The 24,679-nt window shown below is 32.9% G+C and overlaps 7 protein-coding genes and 1 pseudogene across 12 annotated transcripts; 4 read left to right on the plus strand and 4 right to left on the minus strand.

Moving 5' to 3' along the window:
* Positions 1-193: 193 nt before the first annotated feature.
* On the plus strand, positions 194-2,270 carry LOC128397303 (carboxypeptidase B-like). Its single transcript, XM_053358018.1, has 7 exons — positions 194-646; positions 729-856; positions 916-1,354; positions 1,421-1,514; positions 1,580-1,782; positions 1,889-1,973; positions 2,024-2,270. Exons 1-7 carry the CDS (start codon positions 506-508, stop codon positions 2,257-2,259), a joined length of 1,326 nt encoding a protein of 441 aa, XP_053213993.1. The 5' UTR covers positions 194-505; the 3' UTR covers positions 2,260-2,270.
* Positions 2,262-3,672, minus strand: LOC128397306 (uncharacterized; annotated as a pseudogene).
* A 123-nt stretch (positions 3,673-3,795) lies between these two features.
* LOC128397304 (uncharacterized) lies at positions 3,796-7,809 on the minus strand. Of its 2 annotated transcripts, XM_053358019.1 has the most exons (3): positions 7,507-7,809; positions 4,678-7,396; positions 3,796-4,615 (listed from the first exon to the last, which is right to left on the minus strand). In XM_053358019.1, exons 2-3 carry the CDS (start codon positions 5,715-5,717, stop codon positions 4,570-4,572), a joined length of 1,086 nt encoding a protein of 361 aa, XP_053213994.1. In that variant the 5' UTR covers positions 5,718-7,396; positions 7,507-7,809; the 3' UTR covers positions 3,796-4,569. The 2 variants fall into 2 exon arrangements, with proteins under 2 accessions (XP_053213994.1, XP_053213995.1); XM_053358020.1 differs by having other exon boundaries at positions 4,678-7,809.
* Positions 7,810-7,944: 135 nt separating this feature from the next.
* Positions 7,945-11,603, plus strand: LOC128397301 (polyadenylate-binding protein 4-like). Of its 2 annotated transcripts, none has more exons than XM_053358015.1 (5): positions 7,945-8,392; positions 8,782-9,783; positions 10,032-10,193; positions 10,424-10,884; positions 11,120-11,603. In XM_053358015.1, the coding sequence occupies exons 1-5, from the start codon at positions 8,197-8,199 to the stop codon at positions 11,444-11,446; spliced, it is 2,148 nt and encodes a 715-aa protein (XP_053213990.1). In that variant the 5' UTR covers positions 7,945-8,196; the 3' UTR covers positions 11,447-11,603. The 2 variants fall into 2 exon arrangements, with proteins under 2 accessions (XP_053213990.1, XP_053213991.1); XM_053358016.1 differs by having other exon boundaries at positions 7,946-8,392; positions 8,800-9,783.
* LOC128397302 (carboxypeptidase B-like) lies at positions 11,590-13,678 on the minus strand. The gene is made up of 6 exons (XM_053358017.1): positions 13,145-13,678; positions 12,937-13,076; positions 12,454-12,874; positions 12,099-12,389; positions 11,952-12,036; positions 11,590-11,892 (listed from the first exon to the last, which is right to left on the minus strand). Exons 1-6 carry the CDS (start codon positions 13,340-13,342, stop codon positions 11,684-11,686), a joined length of 1,344 nt encoding a protein of 447 aa, XP_053213992.1. The 5' UTR covers positions 13,343-13,678; the 3' UTR covers positions 11,590-11,683.
* A 263-nt stretch (positions 13,679-13,941) lies between these two features.
* LOC128397307 (uncharacterized) lies at positions 13,942-14,822 on the minus strand. The gene is made up of 2 exons (XM_053358021.1): positions 14,586-14,822; positions 13,942-14,525 (listed from the first exon to the last, which is right to left on the minus strand). Exons 1-2 carry the CDS (start codon positions 14,811-14,813, stop codon positions 14,082-14,084), a joined length of 672 nt encoding a protein of 223 aa, XP_053213996.1. The 5' UTR covers positions 14,814-14,822; the 3' UTR covers positions 13,942-14,081.
* Positions 14,823-15,521: 699 nt separating this feature from the next.
* LOC128397040 (uncharacterized) lies at positions 15,522-17,194 on the plus strand. Its single transcript, XM_053357705.1, has 2 exons — positions 15,522-16,529; positions 16,809-17,194. Exons 1-2 carry the CDS (start codon positions 15,522-15,524, stop codon positions 16,863-16,865), a joined length of 1,065 nt encoding a protein of 354 aa, XP_053213680.1. The 3' UTR covers positions 16,866-17,194.
* A 227-nt stretch (positions 17,195-17,421) lies between these two features.
* LOC128397065 (uncharacterized) lies at positions 17,422-21,683 on the plus strand. Of its 4 annotated transcripts, none has more exons than XM_053357731.1 (3): positions 17,422-17,624; positions 18,263-18,305; positions 20,160-21,683. In XM_053357731.1, the coding sequence occupies exons 2-3, from the start codon at positions 18,285-18,287 to the stop codon at positions 20,979-20,981; spliced, it is 843 nt and encodes a 280-aa protein (XP_053213706.1). In that variant the 5' UTR covers positions 17,422-17,624; positions 18,263-18,284; the 3' UTR covers positions 20,982-21,683. The 4 variants fall into 4 exon arrangements, with proteins under 4 accessions (XP_053213706.1, XP_053213707.1, XP_053213705.1 ...); XM_053357732.1 differs by having other exon boundaries at positions 17,422-17,617; XM_053357730.1 differs by lacking the exon at positions 17,422-17,624 and having other exon boundaries at positions 17,714-18,305; positions 20,160-21,039.
* The last annotated feature ends 2,996 nt before the right edge of the window (positions 21,684-24,679 follow it).

Below are 24,679 nucleotides of genomic sequence, written 5' to 3' on the forward strand. Positions count from 1 at the left end.
TAAGAAATGGTTTTGTTAAGAATTTCGAACGAAAAAAAAGTTCTAATCTAAACATAAACTTTTCTTTTTCTCTTTGAGAATTGGCATTAACCATAAAATCGCAATCGAAACATTAATCTCAATTTTCTGTTGATTAATAATCACACAATCAACGATCATCACAATCAATGGTCAATGTTTTCATCTATCAAAACGATTGGTTGATTGTTGGTCCTTGATTATTGATCAATGTTTAGATTGAAGGTCTAAATTGTTATTAAATCTGATTGTTGTTCCTTCCTAATTGTTGTATATCATTAATATTAACATATTGATAATGATTTTGTTTTTCGTTGTTGATTATAAATTATTATTATTTTAAATCAAATCGATAACAATTTAGATTAATCTGAATATAATTGAGGCAATGAAAATATTATCATCATTAAATTGTCAATTCCAAGGTAAATTTGGTGATGTTTAATTGTTTACTAGTCTATCATTTGGTTTTACCTTATTTTTGATCATGTGGACAATTAATTGTTACCTTTTCATCAATTTGTTAATTTTGATTAAATGTAATAATTATAATGATTACATTGTGATCTCAGTGGTTCCTAGAAACGAATTGGAAATTGATTTTATCAACAATTTAACTGATTCTAAGGTAAGATTATCACTTCTCCTCCTAATTGTTTCCACTAATTTGATTAAGATTATTAATATGTTTGTTAATTGTGTCTATTTAGCAAGCTGAATATTGGTTTTCATCAGCGACACTAAATCAACCAGTTAAATTGTTATTAAAATCAGAAAATCAACAATCAGTGTTGATTAAATTACTCGAGAGGAAAGTAATTCCCAATTATGTAGGAAAGTGAGTATTATAATAATCTTATTGTTTCATTGTTACAATTTGTCGAGTTTAATTGTTAGATTGATCAGTGAACATCAAAGGACAGTTAATGAGAAAAATGAGACAATTAATGGTGACAATTTATTCCGATCTTATCATCGACTTTATGGAATCGAAAATTATCTGAGAAATTTGGTCACTCGATTTCCAGAGAAAGTAATTGTCTCATCATTCGGAAAGTCTTTCGAAAAGCGAAACTTGACCTTAGTTCGGATTAGCGAATCTTTAATTTCTCATAAAAATACCACTCGAAGACGAAACAGGTCAAAGCCCGTGATCTATATTCAGGGCGGAATACACGCAAGAGAATGGATCAGTCCAGCGACGGTCATTTACCTGGTTAATTATTTCACCCAATTTAGTGACTCAGATCCAACAATCAAACGACTTTTAAACTACTTTGAATTCTGGTTTGTTCCGATCGTTAATCCCGATGGTTATGAATATACACATACCCATGTAAATATGATTCTATTTGATCGATCATTCACAATTTAATTGATTTTCTTCTACAACAATTAACAGGATAGATTTTGGAGGAAAACAAGATCAGTAATCAATGAGAATGATCCTTGTGTCGGTGTTGATCCGAACCGAAATTTTGATTTCTATTGGGGAGGTAAGTTGATTTCTCTAACTGATTTAATCTATTTCGTGATATTAACCTTATTCATTGTAACTCAGTTGTAGGAATCAGCGATGACCCTTGTAGTGAAATCTACCCTGGACCGAAGCCTAATTCTGAGCCTGAAGTGGCAGCGATCGTCAATTTAATTAGTCCAAATGCCAAGAGAATCAAAGCTTTTCTTGATTTCCATTCGTATAATCAAAGTTGGTTAATCCCTTTTGGATTTAGTTCCCAAAAGTCCAAAGACTTTGCAGATCTGGTAATTGAAGAATCGAATTGATTGAAATCTAAATTAATTTGCACCCTCTCTAATTTAATGATTAGTTTAATTAGTTTTCTCTTCATTCTAATGATCGTTTCGTTAGGAACGAATTGCCAAAAAATCCACCAATGCTTTGGCTTTGATCCATGGAACCAAATATTCAGTTGGAAACAAAGCTAAACTACTTTGTAAGTTTGATAACAATTAAATCCGTTGATTATTAATTGTTGCTCTCTAGATTCTGCCTCTGGAATAGCTGATGATTGGGCTAAAGGAGTTGCCAAAATTAAATATTCATTTACAATTGAATTAAGTGATAAAGGTGAGTTCGGATTTCTATTACCACCGGACAGGATAATTCCTGTTGGTCAAGAAATTACCGAAGCAATTAAAGTGTTCAGTCTGGAATTAATGAAAGAAATTAATCAACGACGAGTTAACAGAAAGAAAATCAAAAACAATCAACACCATTGATCTCACAATCAAATTAACTTTAATCACTTTCCAAATTGAGATTTTAATTGTATTAATTATTCATTAGATTGATTCAATTTTCGTCAATGTATCGATTTCATTAGCTGAATAAAATTAATGATCTTTAGTGTATCCAAACTATAGATTTGTCTTTTTTTGTTGTGTGTCGATTGTTGATTAATTAATTATTGGTTATTAGTTCATTTAATTCCTGGTAGAAAGGAATTAGTTGATTCTACTTTAGCTGAGTTAATTGCTCTCCATGTTTCCCGGAAAGATTCAACTTTAGTTGTTGATTTGAATACGGGACAATTTGGTGATTCGGTTTCTCTTGATTGTCGATTTTGATATGATTTAGTTGATTTGGACATTAGACGATTACGGAGATTCGCGTTCATTTTTAGAGATTCACCTAAGGCCAAACGAAGTCTTTTCACTTCAATCTCCAGATTAGTTATATGATTGATCACTTCTAATGGAATTGCATCTGAATTGATAATCACAATTAAGAAGAAAACAAAATCAATTTTCATTGGAAATTTACTGTTATTTTCTTTCTCTTCATTGACTTACCTTTTCCTGATTGTTTCGAGATTAAAGAATCTAATTTGGCTGATGATTCCTCTAAATTGTCAGGATATAGATTGTTGACAATTAGTTTAAATTGTAGATCTAAATGGTAATAGAAACAAAAAATCAGAGTAAATTGTTAATGTCACAGCGATTTTAGGAATTAATCATTTACCTCTATTTTGTTGACTCAATTCTGCGATTTGATTGTGTAAACAATTAAGAACAATTTTATGTTGATCTTTAATAAATTGTAAGTTCTTTTCAACTAATCGTAACTTTAAAGTTAAATTGTTAGCAGAATCCAAAGTATCACAATTAGAATCATAACTTTTCCAATTATCAATATCGTCGAAAGTTTTATTGGTCATTAAAAGTGAAGGTGATGAAGATGTAGATGAATTTGTTGATGATGGAAAATGAGAATTGGACATTTTAAGGTTCGAAGGGCAGTTTCCATACTACTGGTCACTTGTGGATCGCCACTACTATTCCCACAAGCTACTGTTGTTGTTTCACTTGTTTTAACAATTGGAGGTAATTTGGTGATTATCTTTGATCGTTTAGTCAAAAAGGGATTAACAGGTAGACTAATCTCATCCCCTGAGGCAATGATTTCATCACCTGATTCAATTAGACGAGTTAAATTTTCTCTATGAGGTAAACAATGTGAACAGGTAAAAGCACCAGAAGACTGAGGTCCAGTCTCCATTGGTGGACATTTATCCAACCATTACAATCAAAATGGCCAAACAATTAACACATGATTAGGATTAACCTATTAACGAAAAGATTATCACGTCAATTTTTTTTTCTTTCACAACAATTAAGATCAGCAATCAAGAGACATTTTGATCAAGGTAACATTTGAAATCTTTTTTAATGTTGTTCAGTTAAGAAGCAACTTGTTGTCATGGCGAAGAGAATGTTTTTTTTTTCTATTCTTTTTTTGATCGATAATCACTAACGAAAGGTAAATATTATTTTCTTGACGATTATTGTTATTTACCAATCCGGTTATTCGTCAGTTAATCATTACAACTGTTTGATTATCTAAATCAATGATCTTCGATAAACTTAAGTTGGAATCTTATCCTTGTGTTTATATGATTTTCTGGGTTAATAATTTGAAACCTTTTTCGTTTTGCTTTTTCTCAATGTTTGTTACCTGTTCTTTGTTTATTGATTAGTTACAGGTAACAAGATGTTCCCGGTTGACATTGAAATTACCCTTCGATTGTTCAATATTATCGAAATCGATATGATAAGTTTATCGATCTGTTTATCCTTTTCACCGCTAATGATTGGTGAAGTTCGTTGGTTTAATTGGTCCAATTTTCGGTGAAGGTTATTAACTTATGGTTCTAATTTGATTAGCTGACCTTTAGCTCAAGAAATTAAAGGTAAAAATTAAGTTAATCATCAATTTCGACTATTCTCCTTTGTATGAAATTCTCATGTAATTAGATGAGTTTTTGTTATTGTCTTGGGATGGAAGTTCATTATTGATCACATTCGAGCTGAATTTCGTTCTGTTGAAATTTTTATTTGCGATTCAAATTGTGATCTTCATGAATTTCTTGAATTCTTATTGTGATTTAATTGTTTTATTGGCTGATGAACTTGAATCACTGACAATGGAACCTGAATTGAATGAACTTATCGTCATGAAATATGTTATCACCAAAGTGACCATTGTTGGTGGAATCGCCGGAGTGATTGTTGTCCCACCAAAGATTTTCACGCCGAAATCTTGATTGTAAATACGTCCCAAGAATAATTGTGACTTTGGAAAAATAGAAGTTAAATTAGTTCTAATGGTCAAATTGTCGAATCAAGTGAACTTACTTCGAGCATGAGTGTTGGATCTTTAGTGGACATACTAATGTTAAGAGCATTTCTTTTGGACCATCAGCGTAACTCGGAATTGAAGAGATACTTTGAGTTATTACAATTAACCGAACAACATTGAAGAAACATTCAGTAATATGGTAAATAAGAAAAGCCGAACTGGTATAGACAAGATCGTAAATCAAAGTGACCATTTTGGGAACAACAAGAAAATAAAAAACACCCAAATACACGGAATGCTGCGTGTCAACAATCTCGATGAGTTGACCGATTTTCTCATAAATGTTTCGATAGAAAATCATTTGATCTACTCGATCGGTATCGTTCTGTTGATGAGATGACCTAACGTGACTTACTCTGTCCATTTGTCGAGATATACTATTAAAAGCACCACCGATAAAAGCCGAACAAGTATTAATATGGTCAATCAGTGTGATGAGATAAAGCACACTGACCATTGAGAATCCTCTTCGAATGACCTGAAGTACCATTACCCAGAATATATTCGCATTCGGAGCATACATGATAATCACCACGATTATCCAGAATTGGAATATTGCGAAAAAAATCAACAAAATTCGATGGGCGCTTCTGATCTTTCGAATGTCAGAACGAACCTGATTTTCCCATGAAAAGTAGATTGAACTCCAAATTTTATCGAATTTCGAACAAAAACTAATCGGGTTGTAGAAAGTGAGGTCATAATACATCGACATATCTCCAATTGCGGTTAAACAAGTGAAAAATATTCGATTGTTAATCTCATTGAGAAACGAATTTTCTGTGTAAACTTTATATACGAGCAACGATCCTGATGATAAAAGAATCAACGTAACAACAGTTAGACCAGCAATCGAATAGATCTGAGCTAATCGATGGATAATAGGCCATTTGGGATAATGTCGATAAATGTAACTCGATTCAACTAAATAATATGATAGAAAAATTTGTTCACTTCGATCAGTTTTAGTTTCGGTCAACGAAGACACTTTATTATAAATGGACTTGGAAAATGATCTTCGATCATTGATCAACATTATCAAGATGATTATGATTTGTCTCGATTTAGATTCTCATGAACAATCAACTAAATTAACTATCAAAATGTACGGAACAATCAAGAAACATTAATAACATGTAATGTAAACATTGACCAATTCACTTTGGTAAATAAACTTTAATCAATTTATTATTAATCAATTGAAAGTATATCACAATTAGAATCACATTTCCTCTTAAATTTGACAAAAAAATACATGTAATAACCAACAATTAGTTAAATTGAATAACAATTAATAAATAAATAGTTTGAAAGGTTAATCTTATTGATGGATTATCTCAGGCAATTGATTTTGATCATGATAAAGGAGGAGCAGTTGGAATTGTATTGTAAAAATTTAAATCAACGGTTGATTGTTGATTAGATGGTGTTGTTGGTACATTTGGATAATGATAATGATGATGATGATGTTTTAATTGTATTGATTGTTGATGTGGATTAGGTAAACAATAGATTTTCCTTCGGGCCCAACGAATGGCTAGAATCATGATTCCAATTGCAGTGACAATTAAAACAATTGCAATACAAATACAAGTAATTCCAATGATTTGAAAAGCTTGACCAATCTCTGGATCCGATGTGATATAAAGTAATTTAGAAATGACCATTCCAAGAATACCAAATAGTAAAACAATTAAGCCAATAAACAATAAAGAGATTGTTAAATGTGATGTTGTAAAAACGGCCAAAAATTTGATCCCAGAAAAAGATGAAGTCAATTGATCTCCGTTAATTGGTTGCTGATTGTTGGCCATAAAATTGCCTCCATTTTGATTGTTGGTTGGTTGATTGCTTGACCTTTGGTCCATCCAAACAATTAAGCGAATCAAAAAAGAGTCGCTAAGTTTGATTGGTTATCATTTTAAATCCTTTGCTTGATTAATTGTTTGATGATTTACTTAATTCACTGGGAAGAAAAAATTGTTAACTTGATTGTTTAGATTTGATTAAATTGTCTTTTTCCTTGGATACAATGGTAAAAATCAATATTTAAGTGGACATTTTAGATTAGAATTAGTAATCAATAAAAATGTCATTAAATTTTTCACCTCGATATTAATAAATTCAAATCAAATGTCACAATTGTTGACAATTTAAGTTTAAATGTCAACATGGGAATTGATTTTGATACGTCAACAATTAAGGGTCAGATTAATTGTGGAAATTGAATGGTTGCCAATATTAATAGCAGTCGGTTGATAATCATAATTGTCTTTTTTTTCCTGTTCATCGTTAATCTAAAATCAATCTTGTTAATTTAATCATTGATTGTCTATAATTTATCAGTTCAATTGATTTTCTATTTGATGTTATCATTGATCAACTATAGTAGGAAAATAAACTTTTAGATCAATGATGAACAAGGAACAATTTGAATTTCTATCATGTTTTGAAACTCTAACAATTAAAACCTTTCCTCATTTAACTTGGTAAATAATCAAAAAGAGATTATAAATAAAGTAAAGATTAACTAATCAACCAGATGAAGACGTAATTCCCAAAGGAGTGATGACAAATTGGATGATACATGATAAGTCATCATCATTCACATGATTGTTTTGTGATAAAAGCTGATTCCACATGAAAGTTGAACATCTAATTATCGATGGAAAAGTCAACAACAATCAACTAGAGCGAGAGAAAATAAAGAAAAATCTAAAAATATAAACAAAAAGAAAAAAAAAGAAATTAGAATTGAAATTAGTAAAGAAAACAAAATGGCGATCACATGAAATTAAAACGTTAACCAGTTAACCGTTAAATACCTGAAATAAATTACATAACAATTTAACTGATTGGCGGGGAATCACCTCAATCATCACCCTACAAACAATCACCAATTACAATTAACAAAAGAATAGAAAAGAAAAGAAAAACAAAACAAAATTATCATCCCATCTCAATGGAAAAAAAAACAAACAACAAACAAAACACAAAGAGAAAAAGAAAAAAAGAAAACACTCTCTTGCTAAATTGTTTCCATCACAAACAAGTTAATCGTCGTATCCGATTAGAAGATTTAATTGTAATTAACACAAAACAAAAGAACAAATTAACAACAATCAAATTAAATCCAATCCTTATTCTTATCCTTATATTTGGCGGTAAAAAGCTAAACATTATTGCGAATTGGATTGTTTACTATTCGGTTTCCATGGTAACCTGAAGGTGGAAGTAGATGTCACCACTTTAGTAGAACAGTAGAACGACGAATGCATTTCCGAAAGCTTTACTTTCTTTAGTGAATTCTCTTCTCCACTCTCTGCTTCTTTTTCTCTCTCCCTTTGAATTTTTTAAGTATTTGTCTCCACTCTGTTTAAAAACGAACAAGGTGGAGATTTTATTAGAAAAAAGAAACGTCTAAAACCATCAATCAACAAAATTGAGAACAAAAAAATCTAAAAAAATAGAAAATATCCAAAAAAAAGAGTAAAACAAAAAAAAACCCAAAAAAGATGAACAATCCTGCTGGACCGAGTTATCCCATGGCCTCCTTGTACGTTGGTGATCTGGCCCCCGATGTTACCGAAGCCCAGTTATTTGAAAAATTCTCAAGTGCTGGACCAGTTCTTTCCATTCGGGTATGTCGGGATATGATCACCAGACGATCTCTTGGCTATGCTTATGTTAATTTTCAACAACCTCCTGATGGTAAGTGTTAACCTTTACTTTATCTTCTCTTTCTTTTTCTCTCTCTAGTCTTACTTGTGTTCTTCTTTCACTTCTGTGTTGTTATCTTTTTTGCCTCTCTTTTTTCCCTTTACACTCTCTGTGTAGGTTTTCTAGTCTTGCTCTATTCCTTCCTTATTCATCCACCTCCAACTTACCCTATTTTTGAACTATTATACCTTCCATATCTTTTATTACGTTGCTTCCCTCTTCTTTTTATATCCTTTTTTGTGTTGAATTTTTATTATTGCTACGCAGTATTTTTCTGTTGAAGGTTTAGTGCTGATAGTCTATATATTAATATCTGTTTAATCGATGACTCCCTTTTCTCCGTTTTATCCTTTATACTAAATTTCACTTTATTTATCGAGCACTCTTTTCTCATGTAGCTGAAAGAGCTTTGGACACTATGAACTTTGATGTCATTAATGGTAAACCAATTCGTATCATGTGGTCCCAACGAGATCCTTCCCTTCGAAAATCAGGCGTGGGAAATATTTTCATTAAGAATCTTGACAAATCAATTGATAATAAGGTTATGTACGACACATTCTCCACTTTTGGCAACATTTTATCCTGTAAAGTTGCTGTCGACGAGGAAGGAAACTCACGTGGCTATGGTTTTGTCCATTTTGAAAATGAAGAATCAGCTCTAAACGCCATTGCTAAGGTCAACTCTATGTTGTTGAATGGTAAAAAAGTATTTGTCGGACGTTTTGTCCCAAGAAAGGAGAGAGAGAAAATTATTGGTGAAAAATCAAAGCGATTCACCAATATTTATGTCAAAAACTTTGGTGATGAAATTGACTCCGACGAAAAGTTGAAAGACATGTTCGAGGTCTATGGTAAAGTTGTGTCCTGCAAAGTTATGGGCGATGACAATGGCAAAACCAAAGGATTTGGATTTGTCAGCTTTGAAGAACCAGAACAAGCGGAAAAGGCCGTTGACGATTTGAACGGTAAAGAATTGAGTGGAGGCAAAACACTTTATGTAGGCCGAGCTCAAAAGAAAGCTGAAAGACAAGCTGAGCTCAAACGACGATTTGAGCAATTGAAAATGGAGAGATTGAACCGTTACCAAGGTGTCAATCTTTATGTTAAAAATCTTGATGACACTATTGATGATGAAAGACTTCGTAAAGAATTCTCTCCATTTGGTACAATCACCAGTGCCAAGGTCATGACTGAATCGAATGCCAGAAGCAAAGGTTTTGGTTTCGTTTGTTTCTCAGCTCCAGAAGAAGCAACCAAAGCTGTAACTGAAATGAACAATCGAATCGTTGGTTCGAAACCTCTTTACGTCGCATTAGCTCAAAGAAAAGATGAGAGGAAAGTTCATCTCATCACTCAACACATGCAAAGAGTTGGTGGAGGTAAGTTTATCCTATTTATTATTATTTTTAGATGATTAACAACATTCATTGATCTTTATGATGAACTGACTTTTTCTTGAGAGCTCAGGAACTGCTGGTGTCAGGATTACCTGACAGAACCCACTGGCGTTAAGGTTTCTGATCTCAGTTCATGATATCGTCTTGTCTGATATTCTGAAACTTACAAAGTTCTTTTCTATCATCGAAACATGTGTTGATTAATCTTTTTCATATTTTATTATTTACAGGAATCAGAATGCCACCAATGGCTAATACCAACTCTGCTGCTGCTGCAGCTCATCCACATGCACATCACCCTCATCATCATCATCCCAATTTGGCTCCAGCCGCTGCCATGTTCCCCAACCACGCTGCAGCCATCGCTTCACTTGGAGCTCTTGGTAATGCTGGTAAGTTTTCAATACCCTTCTGATTCAGTCTGACTTTCGTTAAAACTCATGTTATTTAACCTTTATTGTCGAGACAAGTTTTTCTCATGATGAAATAACTCCAAATCCATTCGATGAACCGAGCAACACGTTGTTCGGATAGGATTAATAAGTTTCTCTGATTATTTCTATCAGTACACTTAACATATTGGAACCGAGAAATTATATTAACCTAACTATTATTTTCGCAGGTCCTCAAGCTGGACATCAAGGAGCACCTCAGCCAGGTTATTATATTCCAACTATGGCTCCTCATCAAATGCAACAACGTAGTTCTTACTACCAACCTCAAGGTGGACCATCAGCTCCAGGTCCACAACAAGCACGAAATCCTAGGTGGCCTGGTGCTCAACAAATGCCACGTGGTGCTCCCCAAGCCTATAATCAAGCCTTGCGTGCTCGTGGTCCATCAATGGCCGCTGGTCAAGGCCCACGACCAAATCAAGTTCCATCATCATCCGGACCCGGTGGATCAAGACCAATCACAGGAGGTGCTCAATCAATGCCTCAAGGTATGGGACCTCGAGGGGCACCTCGTGGAGCACCACCATCTTCCGTCCGAGCATCAAACACTGGACAACAATCTGCTATGGGCAGTTATAAATTCAATTCTCAAATTAGAAATCCGCCACCGGTCCAAATGGCTCCACAGGTAATTTAAACTTTAATCTTTTTCATTAGTCCAACAATACCTTCCTGGTTGACGTTGAAGAAGTTAATCCTCCAGGTCATTGGAGCTTGGAAGATTATTATCCTTTACTTAGGCCGATAGATTGTTCAAACGCTTTGATTTATCAAGTGATATCTTTGAATTGATCTACACGCGATTAAGGAGACAATTGGTGAATTATTATCATATTAATTTTGATCTTCTCATTTTTCCACAGTCTAACATGCAAGTTGCTCAAGGTGCTCCACAACAAGACGTTCAATCTGCAGTCCATGTTCAAGGACAAGAACCACTCACAGCTTCCATGCTTGCCAATGCTTCAGAAGCAGAGCAAAAACAAATGTTGGGTGAACGACTCTTCCCACTTATTCACGACCTTTACCCTGAGCTCGCTGGAAAAATCACTGGTATGCTTTTGGACATTGACAATTCTGAGCTACTTCATATGTTGGAACATCATGAATCATTACGAGCTAAAGTTGAAGAAGCCGTCGCTGTCTTACAAGCTCACCAAGCCAAGGAGCTCGCTGCAATAAAGAAATAAGTTGATTGTGAAAACAAGATCTTGAGAGTGTAATTGATTAGTTTTATCAATTGATTTCACCCAATTACAATGAATGTAAATCGCGAACTGAATTAACTACAATCAACAAGAAGAAAGTAAATAAAAAATGGACAATTGAAAAATTGAAAATTTGAAACATTTAAATTGGTAATAATTTAAAACTTAATAATAAAAAGTGAGGTATAGATGAAGGAGTTCGTAAGTATAAATAAAGTATTAAGAAGCGGCCTTCGGGTGATCAAGTTCATCTTTCAGGTTCTCAGCAAACGCTTTCATCGCTGACCAGGTCTCTTGACCAGTTGGAATAATGTAACGAGCCGGTAGGACGAAACCATATCGACCATCGTCTCGAAGCTCAATTGTGTAAGTGTATTTAATTTTGGCTGAACCTTTGGCCCAATCATCGGCTCCACCGGCAGCAGCATCTGCAATTATTTGATTAACATTTGAATGACAAATCATTTCCACAGTTAATTTTACTTACATAATAGACGAGTTGTACTTCCAACTCGATAACGAGTCCCATGAATTTTGGACAAGGCGGTTGTCGCTATTTTAGCCATGTGATGCTATTGGAAAATAGAGATAAGTTGAAAATAGAATTGAGATGATTCAAATTCTAATTACTCACCAATTCTTGATGATCATCTGGAAGATCTTCACCGTAGCCCCAAGGGTAGAGCCAAACCTGCGAATACGAGTGAACATCAAAAAAAGCAACAATTCGAGGCGAAGCATCGAGAACCAAGTCTCGAATCGCTCTGGTTTCTGGTTCTGAAAAAGCTTTAGACCCTCTGTAGATATCGCTACAAGTATCGCTACTTGTTCCTTTACCGCCCCAATAAAAGCCGAAGTTACGATTTGGATCGACCCCTCGACAGATTCCTAATTGCTTTGACCTTGTCTTTCTCCAATTGCGATTCTAAAAGATTCCAAACAATCAAATTGAATTGAAACAAATTCGAACAATTTTAATCGCTACTTACATGAGTATGTGAGTATTCATAACCATCGGGATTCGCCGAGGGCACAAGCCACCACTCGAAGGACTCAATTAACTTCTTGTCCGTTTCATCAGCCGCTTCATTAGCTAAAGTCGTGGCCATGTAAAGGACAGTAGCGGGGGCGATCCATTCCCTCGCATGAATACCACCCTGGATGTAGATCACGGGCTTCGAAACGTTGACCGAGTTGACATTAGAACCAATTTTGATCACTTTCATGTCCCGACCTTCCCAAGTTTTACCGAAGTTTTCAATCTTAATTATGTCTTTGTTTCGAGACTGAAGACCTTCAACATAACTGTAAATTTCATCTAATCGTCGATAATTTCTGAAGAAATATTCCTCAGAATTTGCTGCTCTCTCGGAAATTTCCTCGGTTTCATTTCTATTCCTTGAGATTAACCTGCGATAGAAAAGAAAATGAAATGAACGATAACAATTGCGACAAAAACTCGAAATAATTACCTGTCGAGATCATCGATTTGGACTTTAGGTTGCATCCCATAGAGAAACAACCCTTTCATCACGGAAGCTTTTTTCTTGGGACTAATCATTATATCAACAGGACGAGCAATTAACGAAGGTTCCAACCAATAGCTTACATCCTATTAAGTTAATTGAATAGAATCAACAAACAATTAAGATTGAAACACAAATTGGATCACAAATTTACCTTAGAATATGTTAGGTTAGTTAAATAGTCGAAACTGTCCTTGGTCCTTGGAACTACTCGGATAACTGAATATCCTTTATAACTGATAATCTTATCATCATCAGTTGATTGAACAAGAGAAATTAAGTTAATTAGTAGGAAAAAGAAAACTAATAAACAATAAGAAAAATTGATTAACCATTTACGTGGTAAATACATTTTCTTATTAACAAACCAATCGGTCAATTCGCTTGGTCAGTTATGGTCAGTTACAAGTTTAGAATAGAAGAAAAAAATTCAACACTAGAAAGAAATTAAATCAACATTAAAATGGTTAATCTTAATTACGTTGAATCGAAAGTAAGACTGAAGAATATGATTGGAAATTCAAGTTCATGATTAACGATCAGAATTGAAGCTCACTTGGCTTTAGAATCTCAGTAACTGGTCACTTCTCTCTCTCTCTCTCTCTCTCCTTCTCTCTTGTGTCCATTTCGCTAATTTATTAATAGCCTGATCATCGAAATAATCAAACCAGATCTAGATTAATTCCAACTAATCACAATCAATTTATCTGATTCTCTTACTATTTAAGGATCTGTTCATTGATCGCCCATCTATCGAGCCAAAATCACCAATCACAAGGATCAGAGCGAGAAAAAAAAACCTCCTAATCAAAAGTGACCCAATTTTTTGTTTATCAATCATCCTAATCTGTTTAATCACTACCCCAACAATCAACAGGTTCAATGAGCTTTGAATTAAGTGTAATAAGTTTGATTTGTGGTTCTACTAATTTAATCATAATTTGTTGGACATTTTTTCAAATATAAACTGGTTTTAATTCAAGGTCCAAAAATGGATCAATCAATTATACAAATTACATTTAAATTGTGAAATACTGATCACTAACGGATTTAAATTTGAACAATTACCACCTCAGTTGAGTAGAACACAATTAGTAGGTGAAAACGGTTTTTCGTTGTGTGTTAATTGTACTCGAATCAAATGTATTATTATCATCGAATGAGTAAATTGGTTTACCGATATTTTCCCTCTCGTTTCCAGGTACATATTCGGGTGTGTAGATGCAAATGGTGTAAACACCACCTCCTGGTCCACGATCTCGAGCTTGACCACATCCGTATTGTTCAGTTGATTTGGAAACAATTCGAGCAAATTGTCGATTCTCATCAGTTACAATCGGATCATCATAATTGTATCTTCTTTCCTCATCTCGATACCAAGATTCAAATACTTCTGAAGGAGTAACTCGATGCTCAGAATCACTATGGAAATGATAATTCTGACCAAAGTGGACATCGTTTTCATCTTGATGAATCGGCGGGTTTCCCTCGTACCAACCATGGACAACGGCTGATTGACGAGCCAAATTAATCAACTAACAATAGAGCACCAAGAGTAAATGAAACTGCGAATCAAATAATAGTTAATTACTCACCGTTACGTTGATTGTTAATTCTGGTGATCCATGTCTCAGTCTAACGAAATTATGAAGTTCATCAAAATCTTCAATTAAATCCCAACCTTGATACTCTTCAACTGCATGAATACGTTCAGATAATTTACCATTTCCTTTGGAAATTGGAACTGAAATTATCTTCAATTCAACTGGTAAACAATTAAAAATGAATGAGAAACAAATTGTCACAATTAAAGTCGATCTCATGATGACACTTACACTCTTAATGATTAACATTGAACTCTTGTCTCTGAATTTTATATTAACTGATCAGAGAATCTAAAAGCTGCACAACAATTAGTGTAAACAATTAATTGTCCAAGAGACAATTAAAATTCAATGTCACATGTGTCGGAATACAATTTCATCATGATTAACATAACATACGAGGCTCAATTATAATTTAGCCAATCATTTAGACAATTAAATCAACTAATGTTCATTTGCATTCATGAGAAAGCTGTTTGACTAACATGGAGCATTCAGAATAATAAAAAAAAAATGGCGCTAATTGCTCAAAATGGGAACTGTACATTGATCCATTCATATTTTCGTGATAAATAATTTAATTTAATTGATCCATTAATAAAAAGAAATCAATATGTATCGAAAATGTTGAAAGACTATCCAAAGCAATTAAAAAGTAATCTCAGCCATTGATTATCAATTAATATCGATTCTGAATTCTTTGGTCCTTAATCATCTTCTTTAAGAATCATTTCTTAATCGTTAAAAATTTGATCTTTTGATTTATCTAATTCTGAAGAGTATCAAGTGCCCATGATATTGATGAGCATGAACTTCATGTTATTAAGACATTAGGAAACTGAATTTCAGGTGAACTGAATCAAATTAGTCTTTTGAGAATAAGAGTTTGATTGGGTTGATTGTGATTTAATTTGATTCGAGGCAACAATGGCAAAAATGAATATCCTTTGCAATAGACAACGAGGTTATGCAAATTTCCGTCGATATTTGTTTTCCCAAACGGTCGAGCTAAATTATTTAATCGCCGATGACCAAAGTGATAGGTCATCACGCCAGTGGTACTACTTTTTATCCTTTTCCGTACTCATTATAACCGAGATACGATTGATCCTTTTATTGTTTCTAGATGAAGTTTCCAATTTATCTTATTATCTTGGCGATATCACGCTGGTCGCTGGGGCTTTTAGGAAACAATTGTTATTCATTTACATTAGCTGGATATCAGCGACATTTACTTGTAGCGTCGTTTTGTTCACGTCACAATTTAACCCGCGATTACAAAAATGGGCTGTTATTGGTGTTATTTTCGACCATTTGACCACTACCAGTGTTCATCCTGTTTCTGATTTACCAAGTTATCTCCATAGATATTTTATCGTAGCGAGTAAGGTCACTTTTTACACTGCCGCTGTTGGTGGATTTCTAATCGGATTACCTTCATACTTCAATTTCCCTTCAGAATATACTTACTACCTTCACTTTTGGACAATAGTGACCATGTATGCTGGTGTACTCGTTATTGGACATTCGGGTAACTTTGGTCCACTTTTCGCTTTTAAAGTTTATCTTTTCGGTCATCAGATAACTAACGAAAAAAAGTTTCTAACAAGACAATTGAAAACTTTATCGATTTCAGATTCTCGTAATGCTGAAAAATTGAAACGATGTGAACAACAAACAAGGAGAATCGTCGCTCAATCATGCAGATCGGCTACCAGAATATTGAGACTTCTGATTGACGGCTATCAGTTTTGGTCTCGAATAAATCATCCTCTTTTCATGGCCACTTTTAACGCTCAATCGATTATACTTTATTTAGTTTTTTTTATTGATATTCCTCGATTCTTGCGAATCGCTCTAATTATCTTAGGAATCCTCAGCTGGCTCAGTGGACTATCTTGCCACTTCATAGCGGGAGCCTATGGACAAAGAAAAGTAAGTTCTTGACCATTTGGAAAGTTGATCAATTGTTGAATCGATTGAATTTCAGATAGATCAGTATTGTGGTGCATTGAGAAAATCAATATTTCATAATATTTCAATTCAAATGAAACTCCGAGTGATCAATTACCTGGAGCATGTTGAGGACCGACAATTTTTCAATATCTTTGGATCAATACAATATTCAACTAATCACTTCATAATGGTCAGTTTCTATATCTTAATTAAGATCACTTTAAGCTGACCATTTCCCTTATAATTGTCTATTTACAGGTTGTCCTAGAAAACACATCAAATCTTTTGCTTTTAATTGCGACCTTAGGTAGATGAACAATTGGAACCAAGGAATTTATTTATTAATAGTACAATTAAATTCGCAATCTTTTCATAGATTGATTAGATTTTCTCATTAAACTATCAAACTAATTGTAAATCTAAATCTAAATTGTCCAAAGTGATCACATTAAAGTAATTCATTTAATTATTCAACGGTATTAAATTGTCCACCATCAAGCTAATCAAATTGGTCTTTTTCTGCTCTATTAACATTTGTGAAAAATTATCTCATAATCGACAAAGATAAACAATTAGATTATGACAATTAAGATCCATTAACAATTAATCTGTCATTAATTTGTCTCTCTCTCTCTCTGATTAAATGTCAGTGTCTTTTATCAAACAGAATCAATTGCATAACATTATTTTAGAGTAAAGTTGATTATCATCAATAAGTTGGTAGAAAAAGATTGAAACAATTATCGTAACAACGATGATAAAGTTAATGACAATTGTACCATCATGATTAACTACAAATAATCAAAAACAATCACGTAAACATCAACAATCAACAATCAACAGTCAATAAGTAAAAGGTAAGGTTCATATGAAGTATAAAGAAAAATGGGAAAAAAAGATGAACCCAAAAACGATTAACTAATTTACTTTTTCTTGTTAATCATCGTTGATCATGTTAATCTGTTATATTGATATTCCAATTAATTCAACGGGTGTGTCAAGATCGTTCACATTTTTCATGTTCGTGGTTTAGGCCTGATTAGGATCTTCCTCCGTCCCCCTTACAGGTAACAGGTAAATCCTTTTCTTAATCCACCTTCACCCTACTCCTCCCACCCTTTCATTATCAGCATCTCTATTTACAGTTAATTGTTGTTCTGGTAAAATGGTTTCAAGTGATTTAATTTAATATCATCAACAATCAACTCCTCTTTTCTCACTCAACTCGATACTCTTATTGTTGTTGACAAGATCAAGGTTCATCAAATGAAATCAACATCAACAACACTAAACATCAACATCATCATCATTTTGTTTCAGTTTCATCTAGTTAACTAACATCATCCTTTTCATCATCATCATCATCATCACCATCAACAACATCATCATCACTGTTGATCAACAATTTAACCAAATCATCAGTAGTTTCTGTGTATTCAAGTTAATCATATCAAATAACTTTTGTGGTTTTCAAAGTTTTCAAAGTTTTCATTAGCAAACTATTCAATCTGAAATGATAATTTGTTGATCTATTTAATTAACTAATTTCTGTTCTTCATTTGTGATTCTAATAGTGCAATTTGATTGTTACTAATTAACCATCGGATCAACAATTAACTTTCTCACTTTTACTCATTTTAATTGGAAATCATAGTTTTCTAATTGTGTTGATTTAATTTAATTTCTCATCTTTTTGTTTCTCATCAAATCAGTCAAATTAACCAACAATTAAAAATGAATAAATCTTGGATTTTGGTAAGTTAATTATCCTGACAATTTATTAATATTGCAATTACAATGGAAAGTAATGTGATTAGTTAATTGCTTTTTCATTTTCCTTAATCAGTGAAAAATTAATGACATTTTACCAAGTCTACAATTAACTTTCTAATTTTTAGATAATAAATAGAATCCAAACAATTAACCCAATGATTTAAATGGTTATGATTAAGAAAATTGATTAAAACAAATAAACTAAATCAACTCCACCCTTGTAATTGTTTATTAAATCATTTTAAAACCAAATTAAAGGACAAAATTGATGAAATTAGGTGAAAAACCTTCCGGTTGTTAACTAATAGTAAACAATTTAAATCTAAATCAAACTATTAATCAAATATCAATTCAGAAAAAAATCAATCAACAAGACTAATGATTATTGGGTATTGACAATCAAATCAATCCTATTAATATAACAAGGGCTGAGAAAATTAAGTAAATCAACATTAAACAATTTATTACCAATCTAATTGTTACTATTAATAGTAAATTACTGATTGTGACTCCAAAGGATATAACAAAACAATCAAATAAATTGATATTAAAGTAACAAACTTGTGCGATGATAATAATTGTTGGTTAAAAATAAACAACATAATTGTTATAACATTGGGATGGAAATTATATTAAATCAAGAATATGATTATTATCATGATGGATTAAGGGTCAATTGTTAATAATCAAAGTACAAATGAACTTGATGATAAACATGAAATCTTGATGAAGTATTGGATTAACGATTTATATTCAGACAGAATTTTGGTAAGAAAAAGTTGTTATTTAGACTCTACGAAGATGGAGATAAGTTTTTCTTTATTGTAACATTTTCTGTATCAAGGTGAGTGGAAAGATGATGAAGATAATGAAGATGATGGAGATGATGGAGATTATGATGCGTGCGGAATAAATTTTGCATGTTTAGCTTTTCCTTTAATCCGGATCAAGTTCCAATCCATTGGGTTAAATCCGAATCATCTTTCATATTTGTTAATTCATATTCTCACTAATAAACTGTGAATATAATCAAATCAATCCTATTTAACATCATCCTCATCATTTGTCAGGTTTTCTCTCTCATCTTAATCATTCCTGACATTAGAATTTACTTTTTCTTTTTCTTTTTCTTCCCCAATGACAGGTAGATATTCATGATAACTTCTTTGTTCCAAATAATTTAGCATCCTCATCCTTTTAACTCTCTCTCTCTCTCTCTCTCTCTAGGATGATCACGATCAGTATTAAATTCCCCTAAATTTTGATTTTATCCCGTAAATTAGTTTGAATAATTAGCTGATTAACTATTTATCTGGTTTGGGATTAATATTAGAGTTAATTGGAGATCAGGGTTGTATTAATCTCATTTTGATTTGATTTGGTTTTCCGTTGCTAGTGGTGTTGATTAAGCTTATCGATTGATCGTTTAGTCAATTTGTTTGTAATCAAAGTAAATTGTTGACAATCAATAGTTTTTCCTTGTCTCATTTATTGTTTTGTACTCTTTTCACTTTCTTTTTTTTATATTAATTGTTTGATTAAATGTATTAACGATTTACTATTTTTACTCACAATTTAAACATTTCGTTAGTATAAACAATTAAGGTGATCGACAATCAGAAATAAAAACAATAAATAGATGAAACTGTCTACATTTAGGGAGAAAAAGTTGAAAAATTAATATTTGATTTTCGTTAAACGATTGAGCAATTAAAGAAAAAATCGTTGATAAAAAAGAGATTAATTACTTCATCAATTGTTGTTTATCTTTAATTCAGATGATTTACTTGAATTCGAATTTCATTTATGCGATTAATATGTCTTCTTTTCTTTCAGATTTTCTTAGTATTTTGTGCTCTTCTCGCTCGAACTCAATGCCAATCAGCCGATGGAATGGAGGGAATGGAAGGATTAGATGATGATGATGACGAAGATTATGATGACAATGAGAGACAATTAGGTGGTTCGGTTCGAGATGCAGTTCGAAACTTTGTCTCTGGAACAGTTAAGTATATTACCAATACTCGATTGATTCCTTCGGTTGTTTCTCAAGCTTTTCGACGACCAGGAGCGGCTGTTGTGGCCAGTGGAGCGACTGGAGCAGCCACTTCAGGTCTTGCAGCTAGTGGTTCATCGGTGGGCAGTGCTGCTGCTAATGCTGCCGCTTCCGCTGCTGCAAATTCAGCTGTTGATGGTGGTATGGCAATGTCCGCTTCTAATGCCATTGAAACAGCAGCCACAGCCGCTGGATCCGCTCTTTCAGCTAGCTCGATGGGCTCACCTATGGCCTCACTTAACTCACTTGCCAATTTCAACGCTCTCCTACCAATCTCAACTGCTTCCAATCAAATTCAACAAGCTGGTGAATTTATTGGAAATGTTTTCCGAACCATGAGGTCAAATTGGGCTCGTCGAAATCAAGAACAACAACAAGAGATACGCAAACGACTCTCCGCCATCACCAAGCGTTTAACCAACTCAAGAGTCGTACTTGGTACACTCCATCGACTCACAGGCCGAGAAGACACCGAACAAGGTACTCCCGTCGCTGGTTTATCTTCAACTGGTGACATGAAAACATCCGAATCTAAAATTCAACAAACTATCGCTCAGGCATATCCACAATTGATTCCAGTTCCATATTTTGCCCCCTTCTAATTACCTTTCTCTTAATCTCCACCACCACCACCACCATCATCATCATCATCATCGTAATTACAGTTGATTATAAACCACGATTCAGATGATATGAACTTTTTTTACCTGTGCTTTTTTACCTCTCTTTTTGTTATAAGTAAATCTCAACTCAACCTTATCAACCACCTCAACAACGATAACCTTCATGATAACCACCACAATTAAACCCAACAACCACCAATAGAATTGTTGAAATGCTGTTGATTAACTGATTTATGACTGACCTTTGACAATTTAAAAAAAGAGAACCAAATTAATAACAAACTTTTCTCTACGATTTCAATTAAAATCGAAGCCAAATTAAACCTTCAAAAAGGATCATCATTTGGTTGGATAATATTGATATTCTCGCAGAGGAAAACGACCAATTTTTTTTTCTAATCCCAACAATTAATGTGATCGATTAAATGTCGAAACAATAAATGGAACAATTAACTTTTTTTTAAATAGTCTCCGTGTAAACGGAAGGCTAAAGAAACACCAACAATAAAACCACCAAAATGTGACAAAAATCAAAAAACCTTAACCCAAATCTCTATAAATATTAATGACAATTAATGATAATTCTAAATCTAAACGCTAATTAATGTAAAAGATAATTTAATTCTTAATTGTCTTTAACAATTTAATCACTTTTTTAATATAAAAAAAACTCCAAATTAATCAACTGTTTCCAATTACTTTTCCACCTTCACTCTTTGTAATAACTCACCTGAGGAAATTGTGTGAACAATCAAAATGGATAATTTTTGTTGATTTCCGTAGATTATAACAATTAGAATTACAATTAACATTTAAATCAGTTCAATTTCGTCCAACTGAAAGCTCACTATTTTTAATTTTCTCTCCTCAATCACAATTTCAATCAATCAATGTTGTTAACAGAAAACAAATTTAGCCCATTGAAAGAGTAACACAAAAAAGATCAAGGTAATAACATATTAGTAGGTCATTCGTAAAGTTTTTTACCGAACCAAGTTGAACTACAACTCGAAGGGCAAATTAATGCCCGTAGGCCATTTCCTCGAAGAATCGAACATGATAAAAATCCAATCCGATTTATTCTGCGGTCGATTTCAGGTCATAAAAACAGAGATGGTAAGTCATTGCTTCGGTTAATTTACGCGCTTTCGAAGTCCATATCGAACATGGATTAACGAAATATTCCAAATGGAAATTGTGAAAATTTCCATTGAAAATTCATGATTTTTGGAGAAAAAAAAAATCGGGAATCGATTTGCCGTTCGAACTGTAGTTCCAACTATTCCAATAGAACTTAGTTTGGTAAAAAACTTTCCGAATGACCTAATATTACTAACGATCATGTTGCTATCAACAATTATTATTAGATAACATTTCCACCATAAACAGGATCATCTTAATCATCATTAACAGTATCATTATCATGATTATCATCACTATCGATGTTTTTGTTTTTCAAAAGATTCTCAATAATGTTACTTTATATGAAGTCGAAGTTACAAAAAAAGTAATAACATTTGAACCATGAAGGAGTTTAAATTATTGGAGATATTAGATTATTAACAATTAAAGACGATGATGATGATGATGATGAAACTGAGTATTCTCTTTCTTTAATTCGGATGATTGGTAATGACTATAATTGTGATCAAGTTAAATAGGCTTTAGCTGAGTCGCTTCAAAGATCTTGAGATGACAAGTGTAACAACATGTTCATCTAATAACATTAGATAATTACAATTAGTCTTATTATTTTAAATATAAACACACGACTAAATTGTTAACGGTGTCGTTGTTTATTGTTATTGATCATCATCATCATCATAATCATGACGATAATGATGATAAGAAAGAGAAAGGAGGGAAAAATTGTTTTTAAAAGATGATGAGGGTTCAGGTAAATACGAACAACAATAATCGTAATTATCAATATTTAGAGGGGAAAATTGGAAACACGATTTCAATGGTCTGCGACCGTAGCGAAAGTTGTTAACAATTTAATAATCTCGATCGTTAATCAATAATCATAATGTTCAATCAACAATCAATAAACGTGATAATGAAAGTTTATCTGTTTGTTGTCTTTGTTTCGATGAACCGTTTAAACTTTTTTATTGCGATTCTGGTTTCATCTTTTTTTTTTAATCACAATTAACAGTTTAAAACTTAATTGACTGATTAACTGTAAATATCCTGTTAATGTTTTTCATCATTTTGATCATATTTGGAGAGAATCACAAATCAATTGATTGATTTCAAGTGATTCTTATTCTGTTCATTTACTGATCTCATTTTTCATGTTTCATTTTTTCATTTCTTACTCTAGAAATAGTTGATTATAATTTTTAGTAGACGACAATTAGATTGTAGTTTTTAAATTAAATTAAAATATATATTCTTGTTTCCTCGTCACATTTGGTTTAGGATATTTAACTATTACAATCCATTTGATTTTTGTTTGATTGATTGTTAGCGTTATTATAATACTTGGATTAAAGTATAATTATAATCTTTATTGGTGGTGGTTGTATTGATTTAATTATGATTGCTTCATGTTTACCAATGTTTTGTTATAAATATTAACAGATTAACTATTAAAGGATTTGCGTGTCTGCATGTTGACGGTAAATTTAGTAGGCTCGAATAGCGGGTGGAACAGTGTTACACTCTTTATCGAGTGTCTCATCGATTACTGGTCGATAAACTAATTCAACTTTTCCATCAGGGTGAATCCAAGAGCGTTTAACATTAGATTCTGAAACATAAGCGGCTTTTCCAGAGACATCCAATTAAGGTCATGAGAACGGGAGATTGGCTGAATTAGTGATGTTACGAATGTAATCAAGCTCGGGTAATGTTGCAGTTCCATCATCGCTCTTACATATCCTATGAAATTAATAAAAGAAAAATAAAAATGTTCAGATATCGTAGATCGTAATTTGGAAAGGTATAAAATATAATAAAGAAAAGATAATTACCCGGTGGCTAATACAGTATTCTTAGCTCTGAATCGATGAAGGGTTCCATCTTCAAGATTAAGAGCAATTACTCCGACACATTCACCTTTCTCCATGAGTAAATCAAGTGCGAAAAATTCAACGAAATATTTACAATCATATCTCAATGATTGACCGTAAAGAGTGTGGAGCAAAGAGTGTCCAGTTCGATCCGCTACACAACAACATCGATGAGCTTGTCCACCTTTGCCGAAATTGTAAGATTGCCCTCCAAATGCTCTCTGGTAGATTTTACCTTCAGAGGTTCGACTAAAAGGCATACCATAGTTTTCCAACTGAATTAAAGAGAGTAAACAATTAATTAATTGGGTTCTTGTTGATTATAGAAATAGAAACAAACCTCAATTACGGCGTGAGGAGCTTCTCGAGTCATGTAATGAATCGCATCTTGATCACCCAACCAATCTGATCCATTGACGGTGTCATACATATGCCACCTTCTTGAACAGAAACATTATGATTACAAGATCATGATAATCATCATCTTCGTCAATGTATTTATAATAATAACAACAAAGAAAAGTTTTGTTCAAGCATCAGATTTGCGAAATGATGAAGATGATTGCTGACGAAATTCAATATTCACTAGTGAAAACAAGTCGCTGATCATGATTAAGTAATCCAATGTAATTAAAACAGATACGAGTTGTTTTTATCATG

Source organism: Panonychus citri, unplaced genomic scaffold, assembly GCF_014898815.1.
Source record: "Panonychus citri isolate SS breed McGregor unplaced genomic scaffold, ASM1489881v1 Contig00028, whole genome shotgun sequence".
Taxonomy (NCBI): Eukaryota; Metazoa; Arthropoda; class Arachnida; order Trombidiformes; family Tetranychidae; genus Panonychus; species Panonychus citri.

Excerpts from the sequence above, each read along its gene's own strand:
- LOC128397303 (XM_053358018.1), top strand. The coding sequence starts at position 506 with ATGTGGACAATTAATTGTTACCTTTTCATCAATTTGTTAATTTTGATT. Across the intron at positions 647-728 it reads ACAATTTAACTGATTCTAAG|CAAGCTGAATATTGGTTTTC; the intron begins GTAAGATTATCA and ends GTGTCTATTTAG. Across the intron at positions 1,515-1,579 it reads TTTTGATTTCTATTGGGGAG|TTGTAGGAATCAGCGATGAC; the intron begins GTAAGTTGATTT and ends ATTGTAACTCAG.
- LOC128397304 (XM_053358019.1), bottom strand. The coding sequence starts at position 5,717 with ATGTTGATCAATGATCGAAGATCATTTTCCAAGTCCATTTATAATAAA. Across the intron at positions 4,616-4,677 it reads ATCCAACACTCATGCTCGAA|TCACAATTATTCTTGGGACG; the intron begins GTAAGTTCACTT and ends ATTTTTCCAAAG.
- LOC128397301 (XM_053358015.1), top strand. The coding sequence starts at position 8,197 with ATGAACAATCCTGCTGGACCGAGTTATCCCATGGCCTCCTTGTACGTT. Across the intron at positions 8,393-8,781 it reads TTTTCAACAACCTCCTGATG|CACTCTTTTCTCATGTAGCT; the intron begins GTAAGTGTTAAC and ends TTATTTATCGAG. Across the intron at positions 10,885-11,119 it reads CGGTCCAAATGGCTCCACAG|TCTAACATGCAAGTTGCTCA; the intron begins GTAATTTAAACT and ends ATTTTTCCACAG.
- LOC128397302 (XM_053358017.1), bottom strand. The coding sequence starts at position 13,342 with ATGTATTTACCACGTAAATGGTTAATCAATTTTTCTTATTGTTTATTA. Across the intron at positions 12,390-12,453 it reads ATGAATACTCACATACTCAT|AATCGCAATTGGAGAAAGAC; the intron begins GTAAGTAGCGAT and ends GGAATCTTTTAG. Across the intron at positions 11,893-11,951 it reads AAGTACAACTCGTCTATTAT|ATGCTGCTGCCGGTGGAGCC; the intron begins GTAAGTAAAATT and ends AAATAATTGCAG.
- LOC128397307 (XM_053358021.1), bottom strand. The coding sequence starts at position 14,813 with ATGAGATCGACTTTAATTGTGACAATTTGTTTCTCATTCATTTTTAAT. Across the intron at positions 14,526-14,585 it reads AATTAACAATCAACGTAACG|TTGATTAATTTGGCTCGTCA; the intron begins GTGAGTAATTAA and ends CTCTATTGTTAG.
- LOC128397040 (XM_053357705.1), top strand. The coding sequence starts at position 15,522 with ATGGCAAAAATGAATATCCTTTGCAATAGACAACGAGGTTATGCAAAT. Across the intron at positions 16,530-16,808 it reads GAGCCTATGGACAAAGAAAA|GTTGTCCTAGAAAACACATC; the intron begins GTAAGTTCTTGA and ends GTCTATTTACAG.
- LOC128397065 (XM_053357731.1), top strand. The coding sequence starts at position 18,285 with ATGAATAAATCTTGGATTTTG. Across the intron at positions 18,306-20,159 it reads TGAATAAATCTTGGATTTTG|ATTTTCTTAGTATTTTGTGC; the intron begins GTAAGTTAATTA and ends CTTTTCTTTCAG.